We start from the raw sequence: 26797 nt of genomic DNA, 5'->3' as shown, positions 1-26797 counted from the left end.
TACCACTCGAAAACAATACCCACGACATTGAGACTTTTGAATTACACTACGCCAAGGATCTTTTGATAGAATAAAAATAAACACCTACATAAATTATACAAAAGGAATCGAAATCAAAGGAATAATTAATAAGAACTAAACAGCGTGTATCAAGTTCACTTATCAATTAATCGCCAACTTGGTACCTATAGTTGATAGAAACTGGAAACTTTTTTCATCATTACTAGGGCTAGGATTTTTATGCAAATGCTTGTCTGAATGCGCTGTAGCAGATACCGCATAACAATGTTTCTTTTGCGATTCATGCATTTTTAAGCCGAATTGCAAAATTTTTTAGCGCATAATTTTGCTTTTCTAGACCATAAATGCTTAAAACTGCTTATTTTCAGCAAAAAATGGCCTATAACCGCTTTTTTAGCGCTTTTTCAAGTACTATAGCGCATATTTCGAAGAAAAACAACAAAAAATCGTTCTAAAAACTCAAATTTTTGTTGTTTTGTCAAAAAAATCACTTTCAAAGGGCGTAGATCGCAAGCGCTAATCACCTAACAAAAAACACATCGCAAGCGCAAATGGATTTGTATATCATTAGCGCAAATGCATAAAAATTATGCATCGCAAGCGCAACAAAGGATGCCGCCGAGGGTGAAACGTTTTTTTATAAACAGTGGTACCCGAAATAGGTTGACTATAAAAATGAATATCACCAATAAAAATATAACTCAAGTCAAGAATAGGCTACGCACTACACATAATTTAGGTGTCCCATTTTTTAAAACGAATTCCAACCTAGAAATTACCTTTGAAATATATTGATTCCAATAACGAATTTGTCTCATCTAAAGGATCATTTTGTGAGGGGCCATTCGCTACCCTCATTTTCACAAACACTTCGACAGGACCGTTGAGAGCCAATGTGGGTCGGGGCAAATATCGTGTTGGGCCTCAATCCTAAATCAGAAGCTATTGAAGGGGGGGTGTCGACTGAAAATTTGCCCACTGTTGTGGCAGAAAAATATATATTTTTCAATGTTTATTTATGTCTTATAAACATTTTAATTTCATTCAATTTTTTATTTTTGAAGGTCTCAAATGTCAAATTTGTTTATTCTAAAATGAGAAACAAATTCGTCCTAGCAAAGCGAGGGCAAGTCTGGGCAAAAGCTTTTGAAAATTTCAGTTTCAAGATGCCTCAAAACGAGTTTTCGTCTGGCTTTTAAAACTGTAGAATTTAAACTAGGTATTTTTTTTTGAAGGAGGGTGATTTTGAAAAAGAAGACAGCTGACAGAATAGCCCAAGCGAAGACGAAAGCTCTTTAAAATTTATATTTCGAGAGGCATAAAAACGATTTTTTTTGTGAGGAATTCATTTTTTAATTTTAAAACTTGTTTTTTTTTCCTAGAAATTTCCATCTTGATCTTGAAGAAGAAAAGAAAACAAGTCCGAGTGAAGTGAGGGCAATAGTTTTTGAAAATTTGTGTTTCAATAAGTAAAAAATACTGTTTTTTTTTCATCATAGGCCCTTATTTTGCCAGGCCCTGAAAAAAGTGCGAGTCCGGGGAAAACTGCCCCGTTTGCCCCCTTTCTCGACGGCCTTGCAATTTAGATTGCTTTTGAAACCCCCTACGTAAAGTGGAACGGGAAAATATATTCATAGCGGCGTTCTTTGTTGCGCTAGCGATGCATAATTTTTATGCATTTGCTCTAATGGTGTACAAACCCATTTGCGCTTGCGATGTGTTTTTTTTCTTTCAATGTGCGCTTGCGATGTATGCCCCTTTCAAACTAGTTTAATTGAAAAAAAAATAAAAACATTTCAATCTCTGATTTCGCAAACGAACTTTTGAATTTTGATTCAGTTAGTTTTTATTTACCCAAATCTTGTAATCTGTCACTTGTAGGTACATTTAATGTTTTTGTTCAAAAATTAAATCTAAAATAAATGACTTTCGGTATTTTTCTGACTTAAATAATTCAGTTTAAAATTGATTGGAAATTCAATAAGATTTTCGCATTCTGCTTAAAAATGCCTGCATTTTGATATGTCACATGATGCACTTACAAACCGCTTATTTTCGCTTTTTTAGATTTTTTGGCGCATAATTTTGCTTTTTTTGGCCATTTTAACTGCTTTTTATAAGCGCTTAAAACTGTTTTTTCAGCGCATAAGAATCCTAGCCCTAATCATTACTCTTCGATCGTGGGTATTCTCATACGCTTACTTATACCTATCTGGTAGGTATTAACGAAAAAACTTGGTAGGTGAGAAACTTGGATGTTTTATTAATTTGAAGAATTTTCTACCACTTGAATACGTATACAATCCTGCGAAACATAATCCGCTTATTTTTAAAAACTTGTGTCTCGAAAGTAGCAAATATTTTCTTGGAAGAGAGGGGGCTGTTCAGACATTGGTGAGAATCAGTAGGTCGAACAAACAGAATAACGTCAAAAAGCAGGGCATTTAGCAGACATTTTTTCAAATATTTAAATATTTTTCGAAGGGGAGGAAAACGGGGAAAGGTATCAAAACTTATTTGGGTTGAAGTTTTTCAATTTTTAAAAGTTTAGAATTGAAATGAATATGTAAATAAAAAACAGTTCAGAAAATTCTGACTGAGGCAAAGGAAAAAAATCCATAGACAATTTCAAATTTGAATTAAAAAACAAAGAAGAAATATTATTTAGCAGAATTTTATTCATCTGTTCATCTGTTCCTCCCTTCCTCCCTCTTTCCCTACCAAAAATACAAACTGAAAATAAAATATTAAATTGGCACAAAAATTACAAAAATGAAATTGTTTATGAAAAAATACGGTTCAAATCCATGTATGAAGTTCCAAAAAAACAAGTCCAATAAAATTAAAATGTCTAACTCATACTTAAAATATTTTGAAAAGGAAAACCTCCCAGAAAGAACTAATTGAATTCTGCCAGGAGAGGAAGTTTTGTGTCCTACAATTTTGTTTCTCTTCATTTTTCTGTAAGGTTTCTAGTTTTTTTCCAATATTAATTTTTTTGAGACAAAAAAGGAACGATTTTGCAAATTTAAAGTAGGTGTCTAATTTGAAATTTTTCATTTTTTTCATGACTTTTGATTGAAAAACAGTATATTATACTTATTTTGGAAACAGCATAAGTTTGTAGAACGGTGAGTTGTGCCTTGGGTCACTTTATGGATCATTTGAACAAAAATAAAGGCTAATCTACATTCAACGTTCAACTAATTAGAGTTCAAAGATCTGATGATGTAATCGGTTAAAGGTCTAGTATCCATGGTACATATAAGTTTTTCCAGAATTAACCCAAATTACAACTCGATGTACAATTAGTTATAAAAAAATAAATAATTAAGCGGTTTCAGAAGTGATCAATCTTTTCATTATCAGCCTACGATAACAAAGTGATGCAATATAATGTATAAAAATACCAAATAAAATTTGTAAAAAAAATAATAATAATTAGGAAAAAAGTTTTAAAAAAGATAAATTTAGACAGGAACTGACACAAAACATTCAGTACTCACGAAGCTGTATCGGAAATAATTACTCAATCACCGATAAAATCGATAAAATAGAAGAAAAAATGAAGATTTATAAAAGAAAAATGATAATTTTAATAAGTAGGTAGCTAATAAGGCTTTTTCCAACACGAGGGAGAAGTTGTCTGTTTTCAAGACTGATAGGTATCTAAGTATAAACTTCTAATGAGTATCTATATACGAGTACTATCTACATCTAGTGCCTACGTTTCTGCCTTCTACGCAGTTGAAAAAAAAACAAAACACTTTTAGTATAATAGGTATAGCGTACAGCGTGCTTAGAGATATTGAGCACTCCAAACAAAGTTTTATGATAAGAATCTAAATTGGAAGCATGGAAAAGATGCATGATTGGTGGAATGTTAGCCTATGTTATCACCCCAATCCAACAACTAATCACATGTGAAAATTTTTGATATTCATTATGATCAACTGAAATATTTGTCACGACATTTTCAAAATTAGGCTACTCTACATTTCTGCTGTGCAAGTACATAGAAACAGTTTTATGAGTACCCATGATTAGCATTGTTCAAGCCATTCAATGAGAACAGCTTTTTTGAAATCGGGTTCGGTTTCAACATTTTTGTGTCAGTTCGGATACTTCCCTTGTGTAGGCAGCTACCCTAAAAGTGGCTACTTTGGTATTCAACTGGAAAAATTAAAAGCCAGAAGATTTTAGTAAGTTTGATAATTTGTAAGAATATTATTATTTTTATTTTTTAACTTAAGAAAGAAAAGAGTTGGGGCTAAGAAACCTAAAAGAAATTATGAGGGAGTTTCGGTTTGAGTCTTGAAGGGCGATTTTGCCCAATATTGAAGAAGCAAGCAAAGGGGAATACTCCAAGATATTCAACGGCATCATCACTCCATTCTATTGTAGTGTTTTCAATACATATTAATGTTTCTGGCAGGGTTGCAGCGATATTTCAGTGTGAATATTTTTGTAACTGTTTTGTTTGGATTGAGTTCAAGTTTCCAGGATTTTAGCCACGAGTTAGTGGTGTTGATACTTTGTTCGAGTTTGTCGATTGCACTGGAGAGATTATTACTTTGGGTGCATAAGCAGGTATCATCTGCAAATTGAAGAATTTTAGTATTTGATGAAGTTGTGATGTCGTAGCAGTAGATGTGGAAAAGCATAGGACTTAGAACAGCTCCTTGAGGTATGGTTCTGAAGATAGGTTTAAGGTCCGAAAGTGAATCGTTTATGCAAATCTGGAAGTAATGGTCTGATTAGAACAATTTGATAATATCAAATAAGTAACAAGGTACTTGAGTATTTTGCAATTTTTGTAGGAGACCGGAATGCCATATAGTCGTAAGCTTGTTTATAATGTTGAGAAACACTGTGGCGGTGTACTGTTTATTTTCAAAACCTTGGTGGATAATTTAGGTGAGACGATGCAGTTGGTGTGTTGTTGCTGTGAGTTTTTGAAAGCCAAACTGAAACTGTGGCAATATTTTGTGTCTGTTGGTGTGATCAGTTAAGCGCTTCAAGATGATACGTTCTAGCGAAAAATAGAGAACATACAAAATTTCAGCTTTCTAGGTCGATTTCAATTTGGTGAAATTTTGTTCTCTATTTTTCACTTTGCCAATTTTGGATACTTTTGGGTGGCCAATTTTAGATTTTCCAAACTTTAAAAGCCCACTTTTGAGGAAAAAATTTCAATTTTCAAAAAGAAATTTCGTTCTCAAATTTTATTCATCTTTCTACTTCTGATTGATATCATTTTGAAGCCAGTATAGGTAAATGATGATCTATGGCTTACTGGACTACATTCATCTGAAAAAAATCTCAAGGTGCAGGACAGTCAAGAAAGGGGAGAAAAGGGGGCAGTTAGCCCCAGACCATCGTTTTCTGGAGAGCTCAGCAAAAGAAGGGCCTGTGATGAAAAAAACGGTTTTTTTACTTCTTGCATAGGTAGCACACATTTTTAAAAGCTTTTACCCTCGCTTTGCTCGGGCTTGTTATCTTTTCTTTTTCAAAATTGCAATTTATTTTTTAAAATATCATTCAACTTTTAAAGTTTTAATGTGAAAAAATGAACTTCTCCCATAGAAAGTATCGTTTTTATGCTTCTCAAAAAACAAGTTTTCTAGAGCTATCGTTCTCACTTGGGCTTGTTCTCTTTTCTTTCTCAAAATTAACATCTTTAAAAAAAAAAATGTTTGAAATTCTAAAATTTTAAAAGTCAAACAGTAAACTCCTCGCATAAAAAAATATCATTCTTAATATCTTAATAGTTCTCTCAAAATAGAAATTTTCAAAAGTTTTTGCCCTCACTTCACTCAGGTCTGTTTTCTTTTTTTTCATAATCAACTTCGCCTAAAAAAAAACATCGTTTTTAGGCCTTTCAAAATGAAATTTTCAAAAACTGCCTAGGCTTCGCTCGGGTCAATTTGTTTCTTGTTTTAAAATTTTAAAAATTACATTTGGGCCCCCAAAAATGCAAAACAGAAAATTAAATTTTTTCAAGCTATATGAATTTGAAATCAATCGGCGACCTTTTACTCGACTTTTTTGGAATTCCAAAAAATCCAAAAAAAAGTAAAGGAGATCATGCATTTTTTGGGGCCAAAAAACTTTTGGTCGCCCATTGAGCTGAAAATTCGGCTAATAGAGGGTTTTTTGGGACGGTGAATTCATTTCCGGTGTCAGATTATCACGACAACGCTTCCTCCAATAGAAAATTTTCAATTTTTGAACACAAAAATGAAATGAGCTAGAAAAAAGCTGTACAGAGAAAATTTCGAAATATGTATCCAGTATTATCTTTGCTTATAGCATTATAACCTCGTACTACGAAAATCTTACTCGTATTTGATCTTTCCCTCAGTCATAAATTAAGCTTGGACACTTGGACTTCCTTCAGCATAATTTCCATCATTTTCACAAACAAATTTCTAAAAACACAGAAAATTCCAAATTCTGTTGAAATTTCATCACTTTTTGATTTTTTAGGAGTTGACTTCAGTACTTTTTTTGGTTGCTTAGTTAGGTACATTATTTTAGTCTTTCAATATGTTTTGTACACTTTTTTGGTGAATTTTTATTAAATTTTATAATAATTTCATCATCTTTTTTGCCAATTTTCACTCAGTACAAAATAATTTTCATTTTGTGTTTTTATGCCATTTTAACATGTTTAAAACATGCCTTTTTCATCCACTTTTTGCTAAATTTCGTCAAATTTCCGTGATTTTCTCCAACTTTTGAAGATTTATCAATTCTATTAACCGAACTCAATGCTCTTTTCACTACAATAAGCGATAAAATTTACATGTAAGAAGATGCAAGCGTTCCGTCCCAACCCATTTTGATTCCATTATCCAAATTATTCTATTAACAGCGACTACATTAAGCGGGGACCCCGGGTCCTTATTGGCGTTTGACGGTCCTGTCACGTGTTCACATTGGGCATTTTACTTCACGAAAGTTCTTCGATTCAGGATTAAGGCGATTTGTTCCCATAAAATTGGTCAAAAATTAACAGGGTCGTTTAATATGTATCAGACCAAATTGTAGAAAATTACACATTTCAATCCCCACTCATTTTTCCAGGTTCGACATAAGTATTTTTTAATCATTTTCACGAGTTGAACGAATATATATTTCCGATGACATCCGAACAATTCCGATTCCGAGACGATCTCCCAGTTTAGCTCTTCCCCACTAGAAAAAATTTTGTCGAAGACGAGTCTTTCCTACACACAACCCCTGGTAAAATTTCATACAACGACAACTTGCTCCAGCTCCATTATAAAGGAGACTGGAACACCAAGTACAAGTACGAGTACCTACACTGCTGAGAATCTGCCTATCATTATGTCTCCGTTTATCCCGACTACTGCCTTACATTCGAAGCAAAATGCCAAAGTCTAAAACTCTCCAATTTCCACAAGGTACCTCATCGTACCTCTACCTCTACCTCTGACGCGTTCATGTATCGGAAAATTTCATCTATTTGATACTCTGCTCGCTCAGATAGAGGTCCTTTTTGGCACACAATACGTTAAACTACATACTATACATGTACCTATAAGACAGATACGCCCACTTAATCCGCATACCTAGACGCTGATTGCTTTAAAATGATACTACAATAATTAATTTAACGCTTTGTTTTCTCTCGAGCGTCGAATTAATTAACTTCTACGAAAAGTCTGTTGTTACCGGTGCGCTTGTTTGCAAAAAGACGTCGCTCGTCTCGCTCTTCTCTATCGTACAAGACACCTACTTAGTATCTCGAGAGCTAATAATTTCGTAAATACTTCAGCTATTACCTCTCACACTATAACATAGGCATCCAGAAAGGCGGTCGTAATTACAAGATAACAACTCGAAGGGGGATACGGAGGCAAGCTTTTGTAGGAGGAGGCTGCAGCAAAAGCAAAAGGCTAAATTGCCCCTCGAAGTACCACAGCAGCTACGTATAATCGATAAGACGCCTTATATGTCTGATTTAATTCCAATTTCAAAAACCATTTTTAATTGATAAAGTTAATTTACCATCGATAACTCTGGTTAGGTTTTCTTTTTCATCCGTAAAACACCTACTCTTTTTTTTCTTTTTTATCTATCGCTTACGTAGAAGCCACCAACCGACGTACGATAGCCGTAGTATTTTTAATATATTTATTTATTTTTTTGTAGGTATTTGATTTTAGCAGTTGGCTAGTCAAGTGATAGGGTTCACACAGCCGTCGTGTGTGTCTGTGTAGCCGTAAAGTATACAGAGTTATCATCTATCTCTCAAGTCGTCTAGTATACCTATCACGTTTTTAAATTCGGCAGTGTACGTTACCATCGTAGTATATGAACTTACGTGCAAAAACATGATCGAAAAAGAACAAACTTTTATACCGAGAGAGATCAACTCAGCTTTCAAACGACAGGTTAGTGTCGATGTGTTTTATACATGTATTTATATTATCTAATAATATGGGGTATCGTTATAGTACTGTATTATTTGACTGCTCGTTGTCGTTGATTAATCGCCATCACCCGAATAGACCATAGCTGTGAATTCGCCTCTACTCGTAAACGTCACTCGCCGGACATATAAATTATTCGCGATATTTTCCTTTCAAATTTCGTCATCGTCATCATGAAATTCGCGTCTAAAAGATCTAAATCCTCGTCTTGAAGTATTCGATCGTAGTGAAAAAAACCACCCTCGGTCGTATAAAGTGCTAAAAGTGTGTTATGCTAGAATTATCGTTATCATTATCACCGTTCAATTTATTGCTAGTAAGTTGGTACCACCTACTCCATAAATAAGAGACCTTATAGTGTAATAATTTAATCGTCTCGAGGCTCTCTCCGAGCAGTAATTTTATTTCGACTACCGAGGGTTCATTTTTCTCCCAGGGATTTACTGTATTTCCAGAAAATACGTAATGATCGTCGAAATGAAATTTATTACGTGATTCGCACCTCGAAATAGACCGCAAGATGATCGAGTTGAACGAGAAATTAAAAGATGAGATGTTTTATCGTATGTAATTAATTTTTATATTATTTCTGTGTTTGGAAAATTATACTCTTATTGAGGTAGTAGACTGTTGCTTCGATGCATTTACAATACAACTAAAATGATACGAACGTAAGAACGTATGAAACTAACACAAGTATAGGGAATTTACTGTCATATCTGATAAGAGTTTTTGACCTAAATGAACTGTGCATTGATTAACCAGGTTATAACTTCGAGTTAAACTTTTATGAAATGTATAAAACCTACGAGAATATCTACCTATAGATATTACGAAAAGATCTTTTTCACCTCAAAAATTGAGTAATTTAGAGCTCTAAATAGGCTGTTTACGATTAGAATTAAGAAGGCGTGAAAGGTAGGTAATCGAACTAAAAATACAGGTGAACGCTTATAGGTATTTATGATGTCGTGATAAGATACAACGAGCAACCAGTTGTATATAAATAATTAACATTATAAGATTTTGTATTATGAAAGAAGATATTGTTTGAGTTAAAATATCGAAAACGATTTGATGAATTAATTTGAGAGAAATATCTTAATATTGGTAATTTTCTTTATTGATTTGTTTTTTTCATGTATACCACTATTTGATCAGTATATAGGTAGGTATTTTTGACGGTGAAACGAAAGAGTTGAATTAAAAAAAAAAAAAAGTACATGTATAAATGTACATCGTAAGTACACATCCGTTCATCAAATCGTAATTGAATTATCTATAGGTATAGGGGAGCAGAGTGAAGAGGACACTTCCTAAAATTCACGTGACTACTGGCTCTATACTTAAAACACCTACAGACAAAGCTTTTTTAATACATGATTTTTGACTCGAGATAGATTTGATATCAGTTATATTTTATATTCGACGTCATTCATATGATCCAATTGTTACCAAAATAAATTTTTTTTAAATAATAGGAAAGATTAAAGAAGGCGAGGAGTGGAACCTGCAGAGGGGAAGATCGTTATTATTTATGAACAAGAGATGTGTGCTTTATTGACGCGAATATACGTATATGTGAGCGTATAATAGAATGTACCTACAGGTTTAAGTGATATTTAAAAAGGTTTGTAATTTTTGTGCGAATAATTTTTCTAATTTGAAATTCTTCGTACTTCGTAATTCGTATCTCGTTCGAATTACAAATGAACCAAGAAAAGAATCACCGATTTGTACTGACGATAAAACGACCAGCTTGATAAACTGTAAAGCTTGATTTCTTTGATCGTACCATATCGTCAGTCGTTTAATTTCGGTAACGAATTTGATACGTAGGTAGGTATTAGAACGGTTTTTTTTCAAGTCCGGAAAAACTGTTAAATTTTGGTGGACGAATTTACGAATTTATAAACGCTCAATAAATTATAAAAATCGAAGTGTAATTGAAGTGGAAATGGAAAATTGTTTTATTTTAGAGAGATAGAGATTTTCTGTAAACGTAATTTTTTTGGTGAAGAGGGGGGGGGGGATCTGAGACATTTTTTAGTTGTAGACTACTATTTTGAAATTTTAAATTCAAATCTGCGTTTGACCAGTTCCATTTTTCAATTTACAACAAAAAAATGTCAAAAAATTCTTCCTATAAATTCCTTATTAGGTAATACATATTAAAATCTCATTCTATCGTTCCTTTGGAAAATCTCCTCGATCACCCCCCCTCCCTTCAAAAAATCTATCGTTCCTTTGGAAAATCTCCTCGATCACCCCCCCTCCCTTCAAAAAATGCTAAAATGAATCTGAGAGTAGAAAACTTAAAAATTTGAGGAAATACTATGTCCAAAAATTCAACAAACATCGAAAAAATGAAAATTCTCTTCAAAAACAATTTTTTTAGGGAGGTGGAAGAGGGGTGAAAACATGTGTAATGAGAAAATTCGATATAAACTCCAGTGACTTGACTAACCAAGGGAGGGGGCAGGGCAAAGAGCAAATCTTCTTTCTCTGGGAACTAAAATTGATTGAAGGCAAATAAATTATTTTTTTCTATTTTGAGGCAATTTTTTCGAAGAATTAAAATTCCCTTCAACAGACCTTTTTTCTCAAAATTTCAAGGAATAATCATGAAATAAAAACCTAAAAAATCTTGTTTTTCCTTTCCTTCGAAAAATCTTGGCCACCGTCTTCTTCGTTAAACTTGATTCGGTTTTTTCTCATATCCCCTTCCTCCTCCTCCTCCTCCTCCTCTCCCCCTCCATTTCAGGAAATATGTTTGAAAATTGAACAAAAATCAAAAAAAAATTTCTCAAAATGTTCATCTCCTTTTTTTGAAAATATTGGGAAATTGAAACGTTCGATTATGTAAGGAAAATTTTCTACAAAAAAGATTTTTTTTTATGAGCTGGAGGAGGGACTACAAAAATGTTCAATGGGATGGAAACCTAATTTGAAAGTAAATATTCGAAAAAATCATTCGTTTCAATTTCATGAATTCATGTTATATTTTTATCCAGTCATTAAAATTAATAGAAACGAGCAAGGATATTTTTGTGAGGGGACAATTTGTCATTAAAACATTAAAAACTAAAAAAAAATGAAAGAATTTGAAAAAAATGAATAAATTTTGGTAACTTTTTCAAAGAATTTTGATTTTTTCTTTTATGTCAAAATTATCCAAATACGCTTATAAAATCTATCAAGGTTGCCACATTGAAATTTATGAATTATGAAACAATTACTTGAAAGAACAAAAAATACTAAAAAAAGTGATTAAAATAGAGGTATGAAAATTAGGGATTTGTAACTTCAATTTAGCGTCCCCTCCCCCCCCCCAGGAAGAAAATACAAAAAAAATCTTGGAAACGAGCTTATGCGAAAGAATATGCTCTTTTTCATTCAAAATAGAATTATAATTCAAAGGGGAATACTTAAGAGTAAATATTTACCTACCTACAATTACATGCAAAAACTCGACGAAAATAAAGAAAAATCACTTCGTAAGAGAAAAAAGTTTGTTTTGATTTTTAAAAAATATGATGAAAATCATCAGAAACGATAAGTAAACCATTTTTTCACTCCTATTAATGATCGATTTGTTGGTCCAAAATAAAATATGAATCGAAGTCGAGAGGAGAGAGGAAGAGGACAGATTATCGAAAAAACTATGACTCAAACTTTGACCAAGGTGGTTATCATTGTTATTATGCTTTCAATCAAGGGGTCGAAAAAAATTGCAGATCGTAATATTGAGACTTTCTTGATTTTCAATAAATTCGAATCGTTTGTTCGGTTGCGTCAAAACTGAATCAATATTTTACTGTTGGTCGTTAAGAGTGAATTATGAAATGTTTTCAAGAAATGTTGTGTCAAAAAAAAAAAACAAAAAAAACGAGCACATTTGGAAAACTTTCCAATTTTGTTGCAAATTACAAGAATTTCCTGCAAATATTTATTTTTCAGCGATATTACAATTTCATGAATTTGTACTTGAGGAATTAATTTCACTCCCCCTCCCCTTTTCAATGATTATTTTTTAGTAAATATCAGAAATTATGTTTCTTCTCAGCAAAATTCATCCTTTCCCATACTTTCAGATAGATTTACACGAAATTTCATTTCAAAACTTATTCATTCTGAAAGGATCTTTTCTCAAACGATGTTACCACAATTCGTGAAGCAATTGGCAACCCTGCCACGAAAATTTTCAGAATACCTATTTCACCAAAATCATTTTTTTCGACTAAATTTTTTGGTTGAAACAAACGATTAAAATATAGTCAAAAATCCTCCATTAAAAAATTGATTATTTCATTTCAATTTTCCAACCCAACCCCATTCTCCATAGAGGGCAAAAATGGTATCAAATTTCAAATTCGATGGATCCAAAAGATACAAAAACTTGGGTCAAAGTTTTACAGACAGTTGGGGGGTGGGGGGGTGGCATATCGCACAAAAGTAATTTAGAACAGATGTGGGAAAAAAATCGATTTCCAACTTTTCAGAAGAGTTTTGATTCTGAGAACCTGTATTGTTAAATTCTTCAAAAAAAAGAGAGAGAAAAAATTATCTATTAAATCGATTGAAAATATATTTTAGCTCATAATACACGTGCATTCAGCTTTCTGTTTCCTGAAACGAGTTTTTAACCTGTTTTTTTCCTTCAAAAAATTCTCGAATGAGATCACAAAGTTTTTCAAAGGTGCCTTTCAACTGAAAAAAGACCAGCAAATAACTAAATCATGAAAAAAATACGAGCAAGCCAATAAAAAAAGCTTCATGAGAGATTTCACGTCATTATGGATTCATTGATAGAAATTTTCTTTGGTGTTCTCTTGTACAGTTCACCCTTTTACCAGTTTTTTTTTTTAGCGTAACGTTGAAATGACTTCATTCTTTCCGAATTTCGGAACCATTTTTCAAAACCATTCTTCTTTCTCCTGATGAAGAACACAAAGACTAATTTCCTCTCCATAATCTTCGGTTTAGTACTTATTGTAGCATTCAAATTATTATGAACCTACTCACAAAAAAAAGTATTTTTTATCCTTGAATTTTAGTTCCTCTATTTTTAATTTTTGATTTCAATGCCATTTTTTGCGATGGGAGCGGGAAAAATAGAGTGGAAATTGGCTAGTTTTGAAGCGATTCTGTTTGAGAAGTTTTTCTTCAAAGATTTTCTCTCATTCAGTATGTTCCACAGGCTCTTATTCAGAAAATTTTGTCTGTTATGAGATCCTGTTCAAATAAACAAAGAACATCGGTACAAAAAAGCGTTGGTTTGGGATTTCCCTTAGATTCGAACTTGAAATGTCTAAATGAAATGGCACTACTTGATGAATATTTCTCGTTTGTAGAGGAAATTTGTCAACATCAACTTAATCACATACAACATACAAAATTACTTTTCGCATAAGTTTGAAAGTAGGTCACAAACTTTTCTTTTCACGTATCGTCTCTCCCCCTCGTATAGAAATAAATTTAATATGTAGAAGAACAATTGCAAACCCTTTCAAAAATATTCGTAAGTTAGCGGTAGGTATTTAAAATTATAGACTGCGAAGTGAAGATCGAATTTCATTTCAATTTTAAACATTTTTCATGTCATTAAAATCCGAAGGGAACTCGAGAAACAAATTCCACAAAAAAATGCATTTTGAGCTAAAAGTTCAAATATCGCAAGTCTGCGAAAGATTCACAATCAGTTAATCGAATTTATCCTAATCATGTTTATCTTTAGACTGTGCTTTAATTCTAATTTCAACTTTCTATAACTCTGATAATGTTTATTTTTTGCAGGCATGGTACACGAGCATAGCCTACACGACGTATTTTCTATTCGGCGTTATGCGGGGTTTCCCCGCATTCGCTTTAGAACAAATGAAATCCAACGAAAGCATCGTAGTTGTTCAATCAGAAGACTCATTATCGTGGATAGGTAAATATTGAGAAATTTTTATCACCGCTGCGTAGAATTAAACGCAAACCATAACCGCACGCACGTGTCAATAATCAGCAATTTTTACCGGTTAAATTTTTGCAGCTAGCTTGAGCATATTTTCGAACCCGATTGGTAGTATTCTGGCGGGAATCATAATGGATAAATTCGGTAGAAAGATCACATTACAATTATCATTATTTACATTTACTGTCGGCTGGACGTTTATCACGTTTTCGCAAACCATATGGATGTTGTATGCTGGCAACGTAATTGTCGGATTAGCAATTGGTATGTATGAGTACGAAACCGAGTTTAAATTCGATGTTAATTTAATACACGATGATAAGACTAACAACGCATAATGCCGTACCCGGTACAATTGTAGTAGATATATTATTATGTACGAGTACAACGAGAAACATATCTCATTCTCATTGTAAAATAGGTACTAGAGAAGGGAGGAGAGTAGAGGTTTCTCATCTTTTTTTTTTTCAAATCTCGTACATTATCAAAATTTCAAATATCAAAGTACACGTGTATTAGTAGTTCGGTAAATAAACGAATACTGATGTATGAATTATAATAGGGAGGATAGTAGATTTTTAGCAACTGGTTCAAAACGAAAAAAAAAATCATTATAACTGAATGCAATTTTGAAAAACTTTGAAAGGGAGAAATTATCTATATTGTTGTTGGCATTTTGGAATTGCATCGTAGGAGTATATTTTTTTACTCAATTTAAAACTCAAAAAGTGAAAAAAACTTAAGATTAGGTGTTTTTTTAAATATCTACTACCAACTAAAACAAACAAAAAAGGTGATATTTTAAAATCAAATTACTGCATCATTGAAAAGAAAATTAAAAATATAAATAAAATTTCTAAAATAGAACTCCCATTAAAAGTTATCATTCCATTCAACTCACTAGGTACATATTTATAAGTTCCTCCAGATTTTTTTACTTAGTAAGTTAGCTGGAGGTACTAGAGTGGGTCAAACCTACGCACAAAATAAACTTGTAGGAAATCGTAAAATATGATACGAGTAGGTAAAATCTGTTCAGCATACCTTAATTGAAGGAAAATCATTCCCAAAAATTTGATTCGGTAGCCTACATTCAAAACCGAAGGAAGCTGCAACACTCTTTTCAATGTTTTTTGCACCTCTAATTTTAAGCTCGAGCAATCTCTCAATGTCCTATACAAACTATATTGATTATGTATTATGCATATTCAGTCGAACTTCAATATTGAAGGCGATTAGAAGCTGTAAAAGTAATTTTTCAGGATCAGTAGCCCTTTTAATTTTGAAGCAGATTTCTTCAAAAATTACATATGCAATTTTTCCATCACAGAAACGAAATTTCTAGAATATTTTGGAAAAAATAAATCTGTAGAGAATCGGAGAAGACAAAAATTACTCAGGAATGAGAGGAAGAAAAACTGTCTTTTGATTCAATTAATTTTCAAATTGAAAAAATGACATTCTGAAGGGTGTGTGATTTATGGTACTTGGGACAAGGAACATTCCAGAAAAAATTACCAAATAAAATTTCGTTGAAATTTCAAAGAACTTAAGCATACGTAACTCGATCATGATCAAAAACAATGAAGAGTAGAAGCATTTTTTGAGATTTTAGCACGGAAATATCGAAGAAATTAAGTTTTTTGTAAACGATACAAGCATTTGAACAAGAAATTATGTTTCTAGAAAAAAACACACAGCTTAACTGATTGAAAAATAGACCAAACTTGAAAAAAAAACAAGATCTTGTTGAAATTCCAACATTATCGATTATAAAAAAAATTATTCAGAGGAAAATACATATTTTGCGTTTAATGTTTTCGGTCTTTTTTTTAATATTATATTTTTGTGATAAACGTTTCCCCTTTTCCCTCACTCACTCTTAAACGAAATTTCAATCTATTACCCAACAGATGAAAAATTGTTTTTAAAAAGAAGTAAAAATGAGGTTTAATGATCACTTTTTCTTTCTTTTTTTTCAATTCTATCATTCTTATTCAATTTCATTTGACGATACTTGTATTATATTTTCTCAACTCAAATAATGATAATTTTCCCATTTTTAATTCTTATTTTCAGAATTTTTCGTTCATTTGATCCATTTTTCATTACCTTTCTTCGTGTGTTTTTTTTTCAATCATTTTCAAATTGACTTCCTCCAACCCCTTCCCGCCAAAAATGTCCACTAAATTTGAAATACTCAAGTTTTCTCCAAAGGAAAATTCTAATTCATTTTAATCATTACTTTTTTTTCAAATTCATTTCAGCACTTTTTATTTGAATTTTTATATAGCCAATTTTTGAAGTTGTTCGGTCCTTCTGTTCAACAGTTTGCAAGATAATATTGGTTTAAAATGATTTTTAATTACTTTTCGAGTATTTTAAAAAAAAAAAAACTGTTGTATAACTTCAATTCTTATCAAGTACCAGTACCTATTTTGCATTGTTTCAATTTCAACATTTTTATATTTTACTTTCTTGGACTGGGCCTTAACTCATTCTTTTTTTCTGTTAAATTTTTTCTTGGAGAACAGCCCCCCCCACCCCGTCACTTACTGCGAACCTATCCACCAGAGAAATTTGGAACTTGATTACGATTTCTGAATTATGTAGAATGTTGTAAACGTACTCGTGAAAGTATTTTAAAACGAATTTTGAAAATTTTCCTGCCAACAGAAGTCTTTGGTTCTTTAAGAAATTGTTGACGAAATCCATAATTTGTTTAAAAATTGAGTAAATCATCGAAGAGAAGATTTTGAACTATCCAAAATTGAAATTTTCAAAAATTTGTGGTAAAAAATTCCATTTTTTGAAAAACTTCAAATCTTGATTTTTCTTCAATCAGATTTTTTGCAGTTACGAATTATTTTGTTGTGGAGACTTTCAAAAGTGAGATCAGATGACGTTTGGAAAATTCGTCATTTCAGAAAACTTTCCACCAACACTTAGAGAAATTATTCATGAAATCTGTTTAATCAACCTCTTTCTCCAAGTAACTTCTCCTAAGCGAAAAATTCGAAAAACAGTTCAAACGACTTTTTTAGATCATCAAAAAAAGCATTCTCTATTCTGAATTTTTTTTTCAAAGTCAAGTGATCATTGAGAGGTGAGGGAGGGAATTATTATGTACACTGATAAATTATGCAAAATAAATTTCAAACTGTGTGGTATTGATCGAGGCATTGCATAGAATTTTTCAAGAATGGGGGGTAATTCCAATTCAATTCAACCAAGAAGTAGTAAGGGGAGTACGCGATTTTTTTGAAATTTTTCATGTGGAAATAACTTTACATCTGATGAGATGACCAATGGCGCAAATCGCAGCCCGCTAGCCCTTTTTCAAAGGCTGCTAGGGGGTGTCAAAGTTTTCGATGAACTTGAAATATCATCCATTTCAGCAGTGGATTACTCGATAACTGCGATATCGACTAAAATGAAACTTTTCCCAATAGTTAGGGGTTCTCAAAGGCTTTTTGATGATATCATAAAAATCAATGTTGCCACTTTTTTTCGTACGAAAAATTAGCTCGAAAAGTTTTAAAACGTAGTTTTCATATCGTTCCTACTCTCAAAAATTCTGAAAACTATATATTATGGACAACTTTTCATGCTGAACAACATATTAAAAAATGGAGATGGCGTTATTTCGTAAAGTCGATTTTAAAAAATTGAAAGTTTGCGAAGAAAATACGATTTTTTGATTTAAAACCTGAAAAAAAGTTTTGATTGGTGAAGTTGACCCATTTGAGCCCTATTTTTAGGTACCTGTTGAAAGAGTTAAAAACCCCCTTTCACTTGATGAAATGAACTGATCACAAAAAATCAAATTCAGAAAGATTCAAAAAATAAACGAATTTTACCTAATTTTTTTGCTAACAATAAGTACATATAAATGTTATTTTCATCAACGTTTTCAAGAAATTCGTCAGAAAGAGATCAAAATAAGACAGCTGAATAAATTTAAACTTTTTTTGATGCTTTGAATTGAAAATTGAATTTTTTCGAATTTTGATCGATGAGTTCATTTCATTGAGTGAAAAGGGTTTTTCAACTCTTTCAACAGATACCTAAAAAATGGGAGTCAAATGGGTCAACTTCAATAATCAAAACTTTTTTTCATGTTTTAAATCAGAAAACCGAATTTTTTGGCAAACTTTCAATTTTTTAAAATCGATTTCACGAAATAATGCCATGCCAATTGTTTAATATGTTGTTCAGCATGAAACGTTGTCCATAATATATTTTTTTCAACATTTTTGAGAGTCAGAACGATATGAAAATTACGTTTTGAAACTTTTCGAGATAATTTTTCGTACAAAGAAACCTGGCGACACTGATTTTTATGACATCACCAAAAAGCATTTCAAAACGACTAACTACTGGAAAAAGTTCCATTTTGGTAGGTATTGCGATTTTCGAGTTATCAACTGCTAAAATGGGTGATATTTCAAGTTCACTGAAAACTTTGACACCCCCTAGCAGCCTTTAAAAAAGAGCAAGAGGGCTGGGATCTGCACCATTGGTCATCCTTTCAAAACGTCTTTCCACAGGAAAAATTTCAAAAAAATCTCCGACCCTCCCTTACTACTTCTTGGTTGAATTGAAGTGGAATGACCCCATAATCAATCTTATACCTAATTTACGTACATACTACATACCTAAATTATTTACGACGTAAGCATTTGATTATCGATAAACAATCTAAAATATGTACCTATTTAATAAAAAAAACTACGTACGTTTGTTTTTTTTAGGTATGGGAGCTTGTAGCACGATATACGTCGCAGAGATATGCGAGATACGAAACCGAGCGATGATGTTATCATTTTTGGAGATATACTATTCGTCCGGAATAGTGATGGCTTTCTTGCTGACTTGCTACATGAAATGGAACGTGGCAGCTTTAATATTCACCATGATCTCAGCGTTATCGTTATTCCTATTGTATTACATACCAGAAAGTCCTTACTGGTTGATGAAAATGAACAGAGTTACCGAAGCGTTGGAATCGTACAATAAACTAAACAATAAACAAATCGCAACCGAATTCGAATCGGAATTCAACGATATTTTACTATCATTGGACGGCGTTAAACAAGAAACCGGACTACGAGTTTTACGCAATAATTTCAAAGCTTTCGCTATAATGGTCACTTTCCACGTTCTTTTGCAAGGCTGCGGGTATAATATAACCTTAGCCTACGTCAACGATTTCATACCGGCCAGTCATGGCAAATTGATCGCCATTTTGTACTCGTTTTCATCGTTCTTGTCCAGCTTCGTGACTCCGCTGACTGCAAACTATCTTCGTCGCAGAGAATCCACCATGGTCTCAGGAGTAGGCATGGCTTTCGCTTTGTTTCTGCTCATGGTGCATAAAACGTTCGCCGACAGTGTTACCTTCGAGTACTTCTGGTTCCTAGTTCCTATCGCTTTAAGTTTATTCATGTTTTGTTGCACGATCGGCGTTTTGACCCTATCCCAAGCCATGATCGGTGAACTGTTCCCAACCGAGGTACGTGGAATGATGTGCGGTATCACCGAAGCCATCGGTACCATATTGAGCGCTTTATCGGTCAAATTGTACCCTACCATTAGAGGAGACTACCATCAGAACATGTTTTTAACCTTTTTCGCCTCGTTCGGTATCCTGACGGCGTTATTTGGTAAATTCATCTTACCCGAAACACACGGAAAGAGTTTGAACGAAATTCAAGAACAGTATTTCCGAAGAAATTCAAACGTCGTGGACTACAAGAAGGCTTCAAAGACGAAAATCGAGCGGCAAATTTAATTTATCGTCGGTATCTGCAGGGGAAAACGGCGAAGAGGCCAAGCGGCCCTTCGTGCTATCGCTCCCCTTACCGCGAGTATCGCGTCTCGTCTCCCTTCGAACACCTATACTTAATATCCGAAGTTCGAAATACGCCAACATTCAAGATGACGAAGTCGAGCAGATTAAAGAGAATAATTAAACGAGTATCTGTTACCATCTTTTTGAGAATTTGATAGATGAGAATCGCACCCACGCTGCGTAGTCAAGTATATTTAAATACGCGAATATTCGATGCTGGCAAAAGCTGCACAAAGAAGAAAATCAACTATAGAGTGGAAAAAATTAAAGGTATTTAGAAGAATTATTAATCTTGTTGTTGAAACGAGTGAAAAACATCTTTTATAGAAAAAATGAAATTTTTTACGCTAGAAAAAAAACCCTATTCTGTACCAATCCTTGTTAATTATTTTTTTAGTAATTTTATCCATGTATTTTATCTTTTTTAACAGTGTGTCGTGTGATTTGCTCAATGTCCTTTTTTATTGTATTTGTGGTATTTTTTGTGTTTTATAAAGATTTATTGGAAACGGTATCAAACCGTTTTTTCATTCTGAGTTTTAATAAATCGTACGATTTTGATGAATTTTGTGTTCTATTCTGTAATGTTAGTAGAAGAAATCTATTTTAATAACTCATGAGAAAAATATGGAAATTAAAGTTAATCTTTTTTTTTCCCATTGAAAACAAAGTACTCAAAAAATCGGAAGTCTAAAAAATTAACTAACTTATCACCTTTGAGATTTATAAAAAAAAATTGCGAAATGACGAGAAAATCATCAAAAATTGGATTCAATATCTAGCATCTTTTCAACTTAAATTGCCAAAAAAAAAACAAAAAAAAGACAGAAAATTGACAACTCGAAGCCATCTACTTTTTGAAAATCTTGTTGAAATGACGTAAGAATCTGAAAATAAAATGAAACAGTGCAGCTTTTCAAAAAAATTGAAAAAAGTATTCAATTTAACAGAAATTTAAAAATTGAAAGAACTACAATCAAGGCTGGTAAAAATGATGACTGGATTACTAAAATGTCGGAAAATGCGTATTGGTTTTCAATATTGACGACAGCTAATTACATAAGTTATAATATCTCTTGGAAAAGTTCAATACCTACCTTTCGAATTTCCCACTTACGAGTACATTTCGTTAAAGTTTTAATTGTGTTGAAAATTTGTTTGTGATTTAATTCAAAGGTGCATATCTTTATCTACACTGGTTCTCTCGTCAAATAATAAAAAATTGAACGATTTTGATTTTTTTTCTATGATTATTGAAATAATGAGACATTTTTGAAAACTCATCTGCTCATAGAGCCTTCAATTTTAAAGATATACCTACCAAGGTAATTAGGTACCATACGAGTTTGTCAGAAAACCTTTTTTCTTAATGGTAAAAATTGTGTTGAAATCTGTGATCACAGGTCAGAAATCGGTTTTTGGAAAATTTAGATATTTTTAACCCTCAATTTCCAAATTGAGATATTAATACACGCCAGAAAAGGAATCAGAGTTGAATATGATTTGATTCGAGTCACGTTCTGATTCAAAAAATTCTGTAATTTAATTCGCTATTCGAATCATTATTTTTTGTTTTTTTTTTCCAGAAGAAAATGAGTCTTGAATCACATTTACGGTTCACGGATACTTTTTCAGTTCCTAGTTCTCGTTCATTAAATATTGCTTTTGATTTTTGCAACATTTTTCTCAAACTTTGATTATTGCTACGTTTACCTCAATTTAACTGAAATTTCATCTTTTTTTTGGCATTTTATTCCATTTTCAAAACATTTGATCGATTTTATTAGTATTTTTAAGTAGTACAAGCAATTTTTACAAAATTTTACTGAAATTCGGAGATGTTTTAATAATTATTTTTAGTAATTTTTGTTTTTTTTTGTGCCATTTTAAGACAATTTTTTTCGATGTTCAATGCAATTCTTTCAAATTTTGTTCGAATTTACTGAAATTTCGTCAACTTTTGGTGATTTTCAATGATGTTGACACAATTTACGTATGACAATATTATAAAATTTTTCAGATTTTTTTTTTTTGAAAAAAATTGTAGGTATTACTTCTTGATAATTTTTAATGTCTTTGACGTTTTTTTTAGCGTTTTCAAGCACATAATTTCTAAAAATGTTTTCTCAATGTTTATGAGCAAATAAGTAAATTTTCCCACATTTTGAAATAAATTTTGGTTGATTTTGATAATTTTTTTTTTGAAGTGCTTTCCTGTCATTATAATAGGCAGGTTATTTTATTGTGTTTTATGCAGTTTTTATTTAATTTCACTTGAATTTTATGAAATATTACCAAGTTTAATGAATTCAGTGCTTTTTACGTTTTTTTGTCATTTTTGCAATTTTTGGTACAGGCCTTTGATTAGGTACCTACTTATAGTTTTTGATGATTTATATGTTTTTTGTTTTTGTTTTTATGTCATTTTTGGTATGTTTTCTAAAGTTCTCAGCAAATTGCACCACATCAGCTTTCCAACTCCATTTGATGAAATTTTGTTGAAATTTCAAGTTTCAAAAATCTGCTGGAGACTCCAGGAATTTTCAAAAAGTTGCTGGAGGCTTCAAAATGACTTGAACCCACCTGAAGTCGTCTTAAAAGAGTGCTAAACTTGGAGTGTGCAGTAAATTTCGGCTTTTCAGAAATTCACCAGCAGTCGACTTCGTAGCGTATTGAAATTAGTTTGCAGAATGAATTTCGGCATTCCAACTCCATTTGATGAAATTTTGTGGGAATTTTGAGTTTCAAAAATCTGCTGGAGGCTCCAGAATTGCTGAAAACGGTTTGAAACAGTTGCTAATCGATTTGCCAGGTCAAAAATAGGGTATATCGCAAATTTCAACTTTCTAAGTCTATTTGGTAAAATTTTGATTTTTTCTCCCATTTTTGGCCTAAATTTGATTTCCAAAAATTCACCAAAAATCGAAAAAGGTATTTTAGCACTTGAAATTTTGACAGGTGATAAATTTTTGCCTGCTCTTTCGATCTACCTTTGTACGGTTTAAAAATTTCGTGCAAGTCCTATGTTGTAACGTAAAATCTGCGATTTCGGCTCACCTGTCAATCAAAATGGCCGCCATTTTATTAGTAGGGCCATATTTTTTTCAGGACAAGGGCTAGAAATGTCCCTTAGGACTTCCTTTTAAGAAAAAAGTTGTCCCGGAGGATCGGGGGGGTGGGGTGCAATAGAAAATTGTTCTTATTCACATCTAAAAAATTAACTTTTATTTTGATTTTTTTTTTTTAAATATCTTCGCGAAAAAAATATAATTCAAGATCCCAAAAATGAGCTCTCTATTTCTGACAATTTTCTTTCAAGCTGAAAAAAAAGCAAGGATATCATAATGTTTATTTTTTCAACACCCAGAAACATAGAAAATTTATATTATCGTATTTATTCACCAATGAAAGGTACTTATTTTTTTGTGCAAAAAATTCCAATCCAATCCCCAAGTTTGTTGAATTTTTTTCCAGCTGTTTAGAATATTCAAATCGTCTCGCAGGTAATTCTTCCAGTACGAGCTATTCAGATCAAGGTAAAATTTACATAGACCTATCCACACGTATCACTTGTAAACTTACGAAAGCCAAAATCCTCGATAAAAGACTTGCATTACACGAGTGCTGTAGGAAGATAAAACAGCGAAATTTACTCGCACCCTCGCTCGACTCTTGAGACACCGATGTAGGCAGGCGGTATTCCACGAACGAGAGGAAAAAAATACGAATCCAAACACTCGGAACGAATAAAACAAACATCAGACAGTTAATCTCGGGTATCCTTGAACCGGGATCATCTTCTCGAACTCGGTATTATTACAGTCACCTAAGTCAAGCACTCGGGAGTGAAATTTCAGTTATCATTATTGGAGAAAAAGACGCGCGAGAAGTAAAAAAAAAATAATATTTTGTTATTTTTTCATCAAACAGAGTTGATTAAATTTATTAACCTACGAAAGTACTCGCTCGTGCTTTACGACAAACACGTAGGCGGCAATATCTGAAATAAAAAATTAAAATACCCGAATTCAAATACGCGAAGAATTTTTCACTTTTTTGTACAGCAACAACAGCAAAAAGGTACCTACATTTCCCAAGGAAACGAAATCAAATTTTCATGAAAAGAGAGATGCAGAAAAAAAGAAGAGATTTTTCGCGATTCGCTCTGTTTCGCGAAAATTTTGCAATTTAATAAAACAAAATTGAGTTTGTTTTTTTTGTACTCTTATTCGAGACAAAAAAGGAAACGTTTGTAACTTTTTAAAAACTAAAATCGTAAATTTTTGTTCTTCGACGTTCACACGTTGACAATATTTTCAACACCCACGAACTTCAAGTAAAATTTCATCTCTCTAACGTAACGTTAAAAGAGTTTTGTGGATTTCGAATATCAATTTTATACCATCCCTCGGGCTATTTTCAAATTTCACTATGCACATAGTGCTACTCATCGAATGATTTTACAATTTTTTTCCACCTGAAAATAGGTAAATAAAAGATGGTCAGTTGGATTGCGAACGTTTCCAGTCAAATACTTATTGAAATAAAATAAACAAGGTATTTTAAATCACATTTTAACTGTAAAATTAACATACCTTCATTGAAAAGTTTATAAACACGGTTGAAAGGATCACATGGGAATATCGTACCGCGAATGTGTAAATAATTAATGGAGAGATATTAGCCAAATGCCAGAGAAATCCTACGCGTAGGTGGCCTGCTAATATTTTAATAACGAACAAATCGCGCCCGTTTTATTCGTTCGGTGATAAAATTTTCAAAATACTCAACTGAATTACTTGGTCTATTTTTGGAATAAAGCGGCAAAATTATGAATAAAAGAATACAAATATCGACTCCGTCGAACAATAATGGAGAAAATTTTCCAGTCAATATGACTCTAATGATTGACAGTCCGTTATAATTCTTGAAGATGAGAATTCAGAATGACTAACGCTGTAAATTGCAAATTTTTGAAGTGATTTTTTTTTACATCATCAGAAGTGACAAAACTGATATTCATTTTGCAAATTTTGTTCCATTCAAAGGCTTAATTAGCACAGAAGAAATCAAAATTTCACCAAATTTAATGTAAATGGATATAATTTGCCTTATAGTACCCCCTACCCCATATTCGACCTCCCAAATCGACTGGTGATGATTTTGAGCTGTTTTAAAGCATCCAGCGGATTTTTCGATACCCCAGTTTTCGAATAAATGCCAACGATGAATTTTTCACATGTTTTCAAAATTATTTGCTGAAGAATTTGAACCGATACAAACGGATTTTGAAAATATATGTATAGGAAATAAAATGGCTAGAGGTTCCAGAACGAACCAGGGTGTCTAATAACGTGAAATTCAGAAAGCTGAATTCGTGCTTCTTTCGTGCCTTTTTCGTACTCCCAAAATGAAATTTCGTACCGCGTCAATATCGGCAAATCTACCCATAGTTGACCCCCTCCACCTCCCAAACAAATCAAACCTTTAAAGCCCAAGACATACACAGATTTTTAAAATATTCTAATTGGCGATTTTTTTGATATTTTTTTCCATGAAAGGTACATAAAATTTCAAGATTCGCCCTCTTCTCACCACCCCACTCTTCCAATTTCATCATTCTTTTTATTCAAAAGAACAGAGAATTGTCAAACAAATTTCACGCAATCTCTAACAAGGTAAGTACGCACAGTTCATTGAAATCGAGAGCCAAAACAATTTTGTGATTTTGGGACTCTTTTTTTGAATTTTGAAACAATTTGTCTGGTTCAAAATTTTATAGCCAATAAGGATACGTTCCCTGAACTTGAGGAGTATCCAGGCCCACAAAGGATTAACGAACGTGGAGAAGACAAACGATCCCATAAAAAATATATACTTGGAAAATTTATTCAATTCGTTCGTGATCAATGATTCACCAAAAATTAAGTAAATGAATCCATTCGTTCGCGAACGAGTCACTTATACGAAACGATTCGTTCGCGAACGAGTCACTTATACGAAACGATTCGTTCGCGAATGATTTATCAAAAATCATTCAATTCGTTCTTGAACGATTCACCAAAAATTAAATAAATGAATCGGTTCGTTCGCGAACGAGTCACTTGTATGAATCAATTCGTTCGCGAATGATTCACCAAAAATTGAGTAAATGAATCGGTTCGTTCGTGAACAAGTCACTTATACAAATCGATTCGTTCGCGAATGATTCACCAAAAATGATTCAATTCGTTCACGAATGATTCACCAAAACTTATTCAATTCGTTCGCGACTGATTCACCAAAAATTATTCAATTCGTTCACGAATGATTCGCCAAAAATTAAGTAAATGAATCGGTTCGTTCACAAACGAGTCACTTATATGAATCAATTCGTTCGCGAATGATTCATCAAAAATGATTCAATTCGTTCGTGAATGATTCACCAAAAATGATTCAATTTGTTCACGGATGATTTACCGAAAATTAGGTAAATGAATCGGTTCGTTCGCGAACGAG

General features: G+C 32.5%; 1 protein-coding gene across 4 annotated transcripts in view; it reads left to right on the top strand.

Moving 5' to 3' along the window:
- LOC135844642 (facilitated trehalose transporter Tret1-like) overlaps positions 1 to 20864 on the top strand; it is a 28337-nt gene extending 7473 nt beyond the window's left edge. The window contains exons 2-5 of one of the 4 annotated variants that reach the window (XM_065362893.1): positions 8203 to 8444; positions 14280 to 14418; positions 14524 to 14709; positions 19200 to 20864. In XM_065362893.1, the coding sequence (XP_065218965.1) occupies positions 8385 to 8444; positions 14280 to 14418; positions 14524 to 14709; positions 19200 to 20239 (1425 nt within the window). In that variant the 5' untranslated portion in view covers positions 8203 to 8384 and the 3' untranslated portion in view covers positions 20240 to 20864. Of the gene's footprint in view, positions 1 to 8202; positions 8445 to 8539; positions 8800 to 14279; positions 14419 to 14496; positions 14710 to 19199 lie in introns of those variants that run through there. The other 3 variants (XM_065362894.1, XM_065362895.1, XM_065362896.1) reach the window with 3 other exon arrangements.
- The last annotated feature ends 5933 nt before the right edge of the window (positions 20865 to 26797 follow it).

Source organism: Planococcus citri, chromosome 4 (assembly GCF_950023065.1).
Source record: "Planococcus citri chromosome 4, ihPlaCitr1.1, whole genome shotgun sequence".
Taxonomy (NCBI): domain Eukaryota; kingdom Metazoa; phylum Arthropoda; class Insecta; order Hemiptera; family Pseudococcidae; genus Planococcus; species Planococcus citri.
This window is presented reverse-complemented; position numbering and strand designations above follow the sequence as displayed.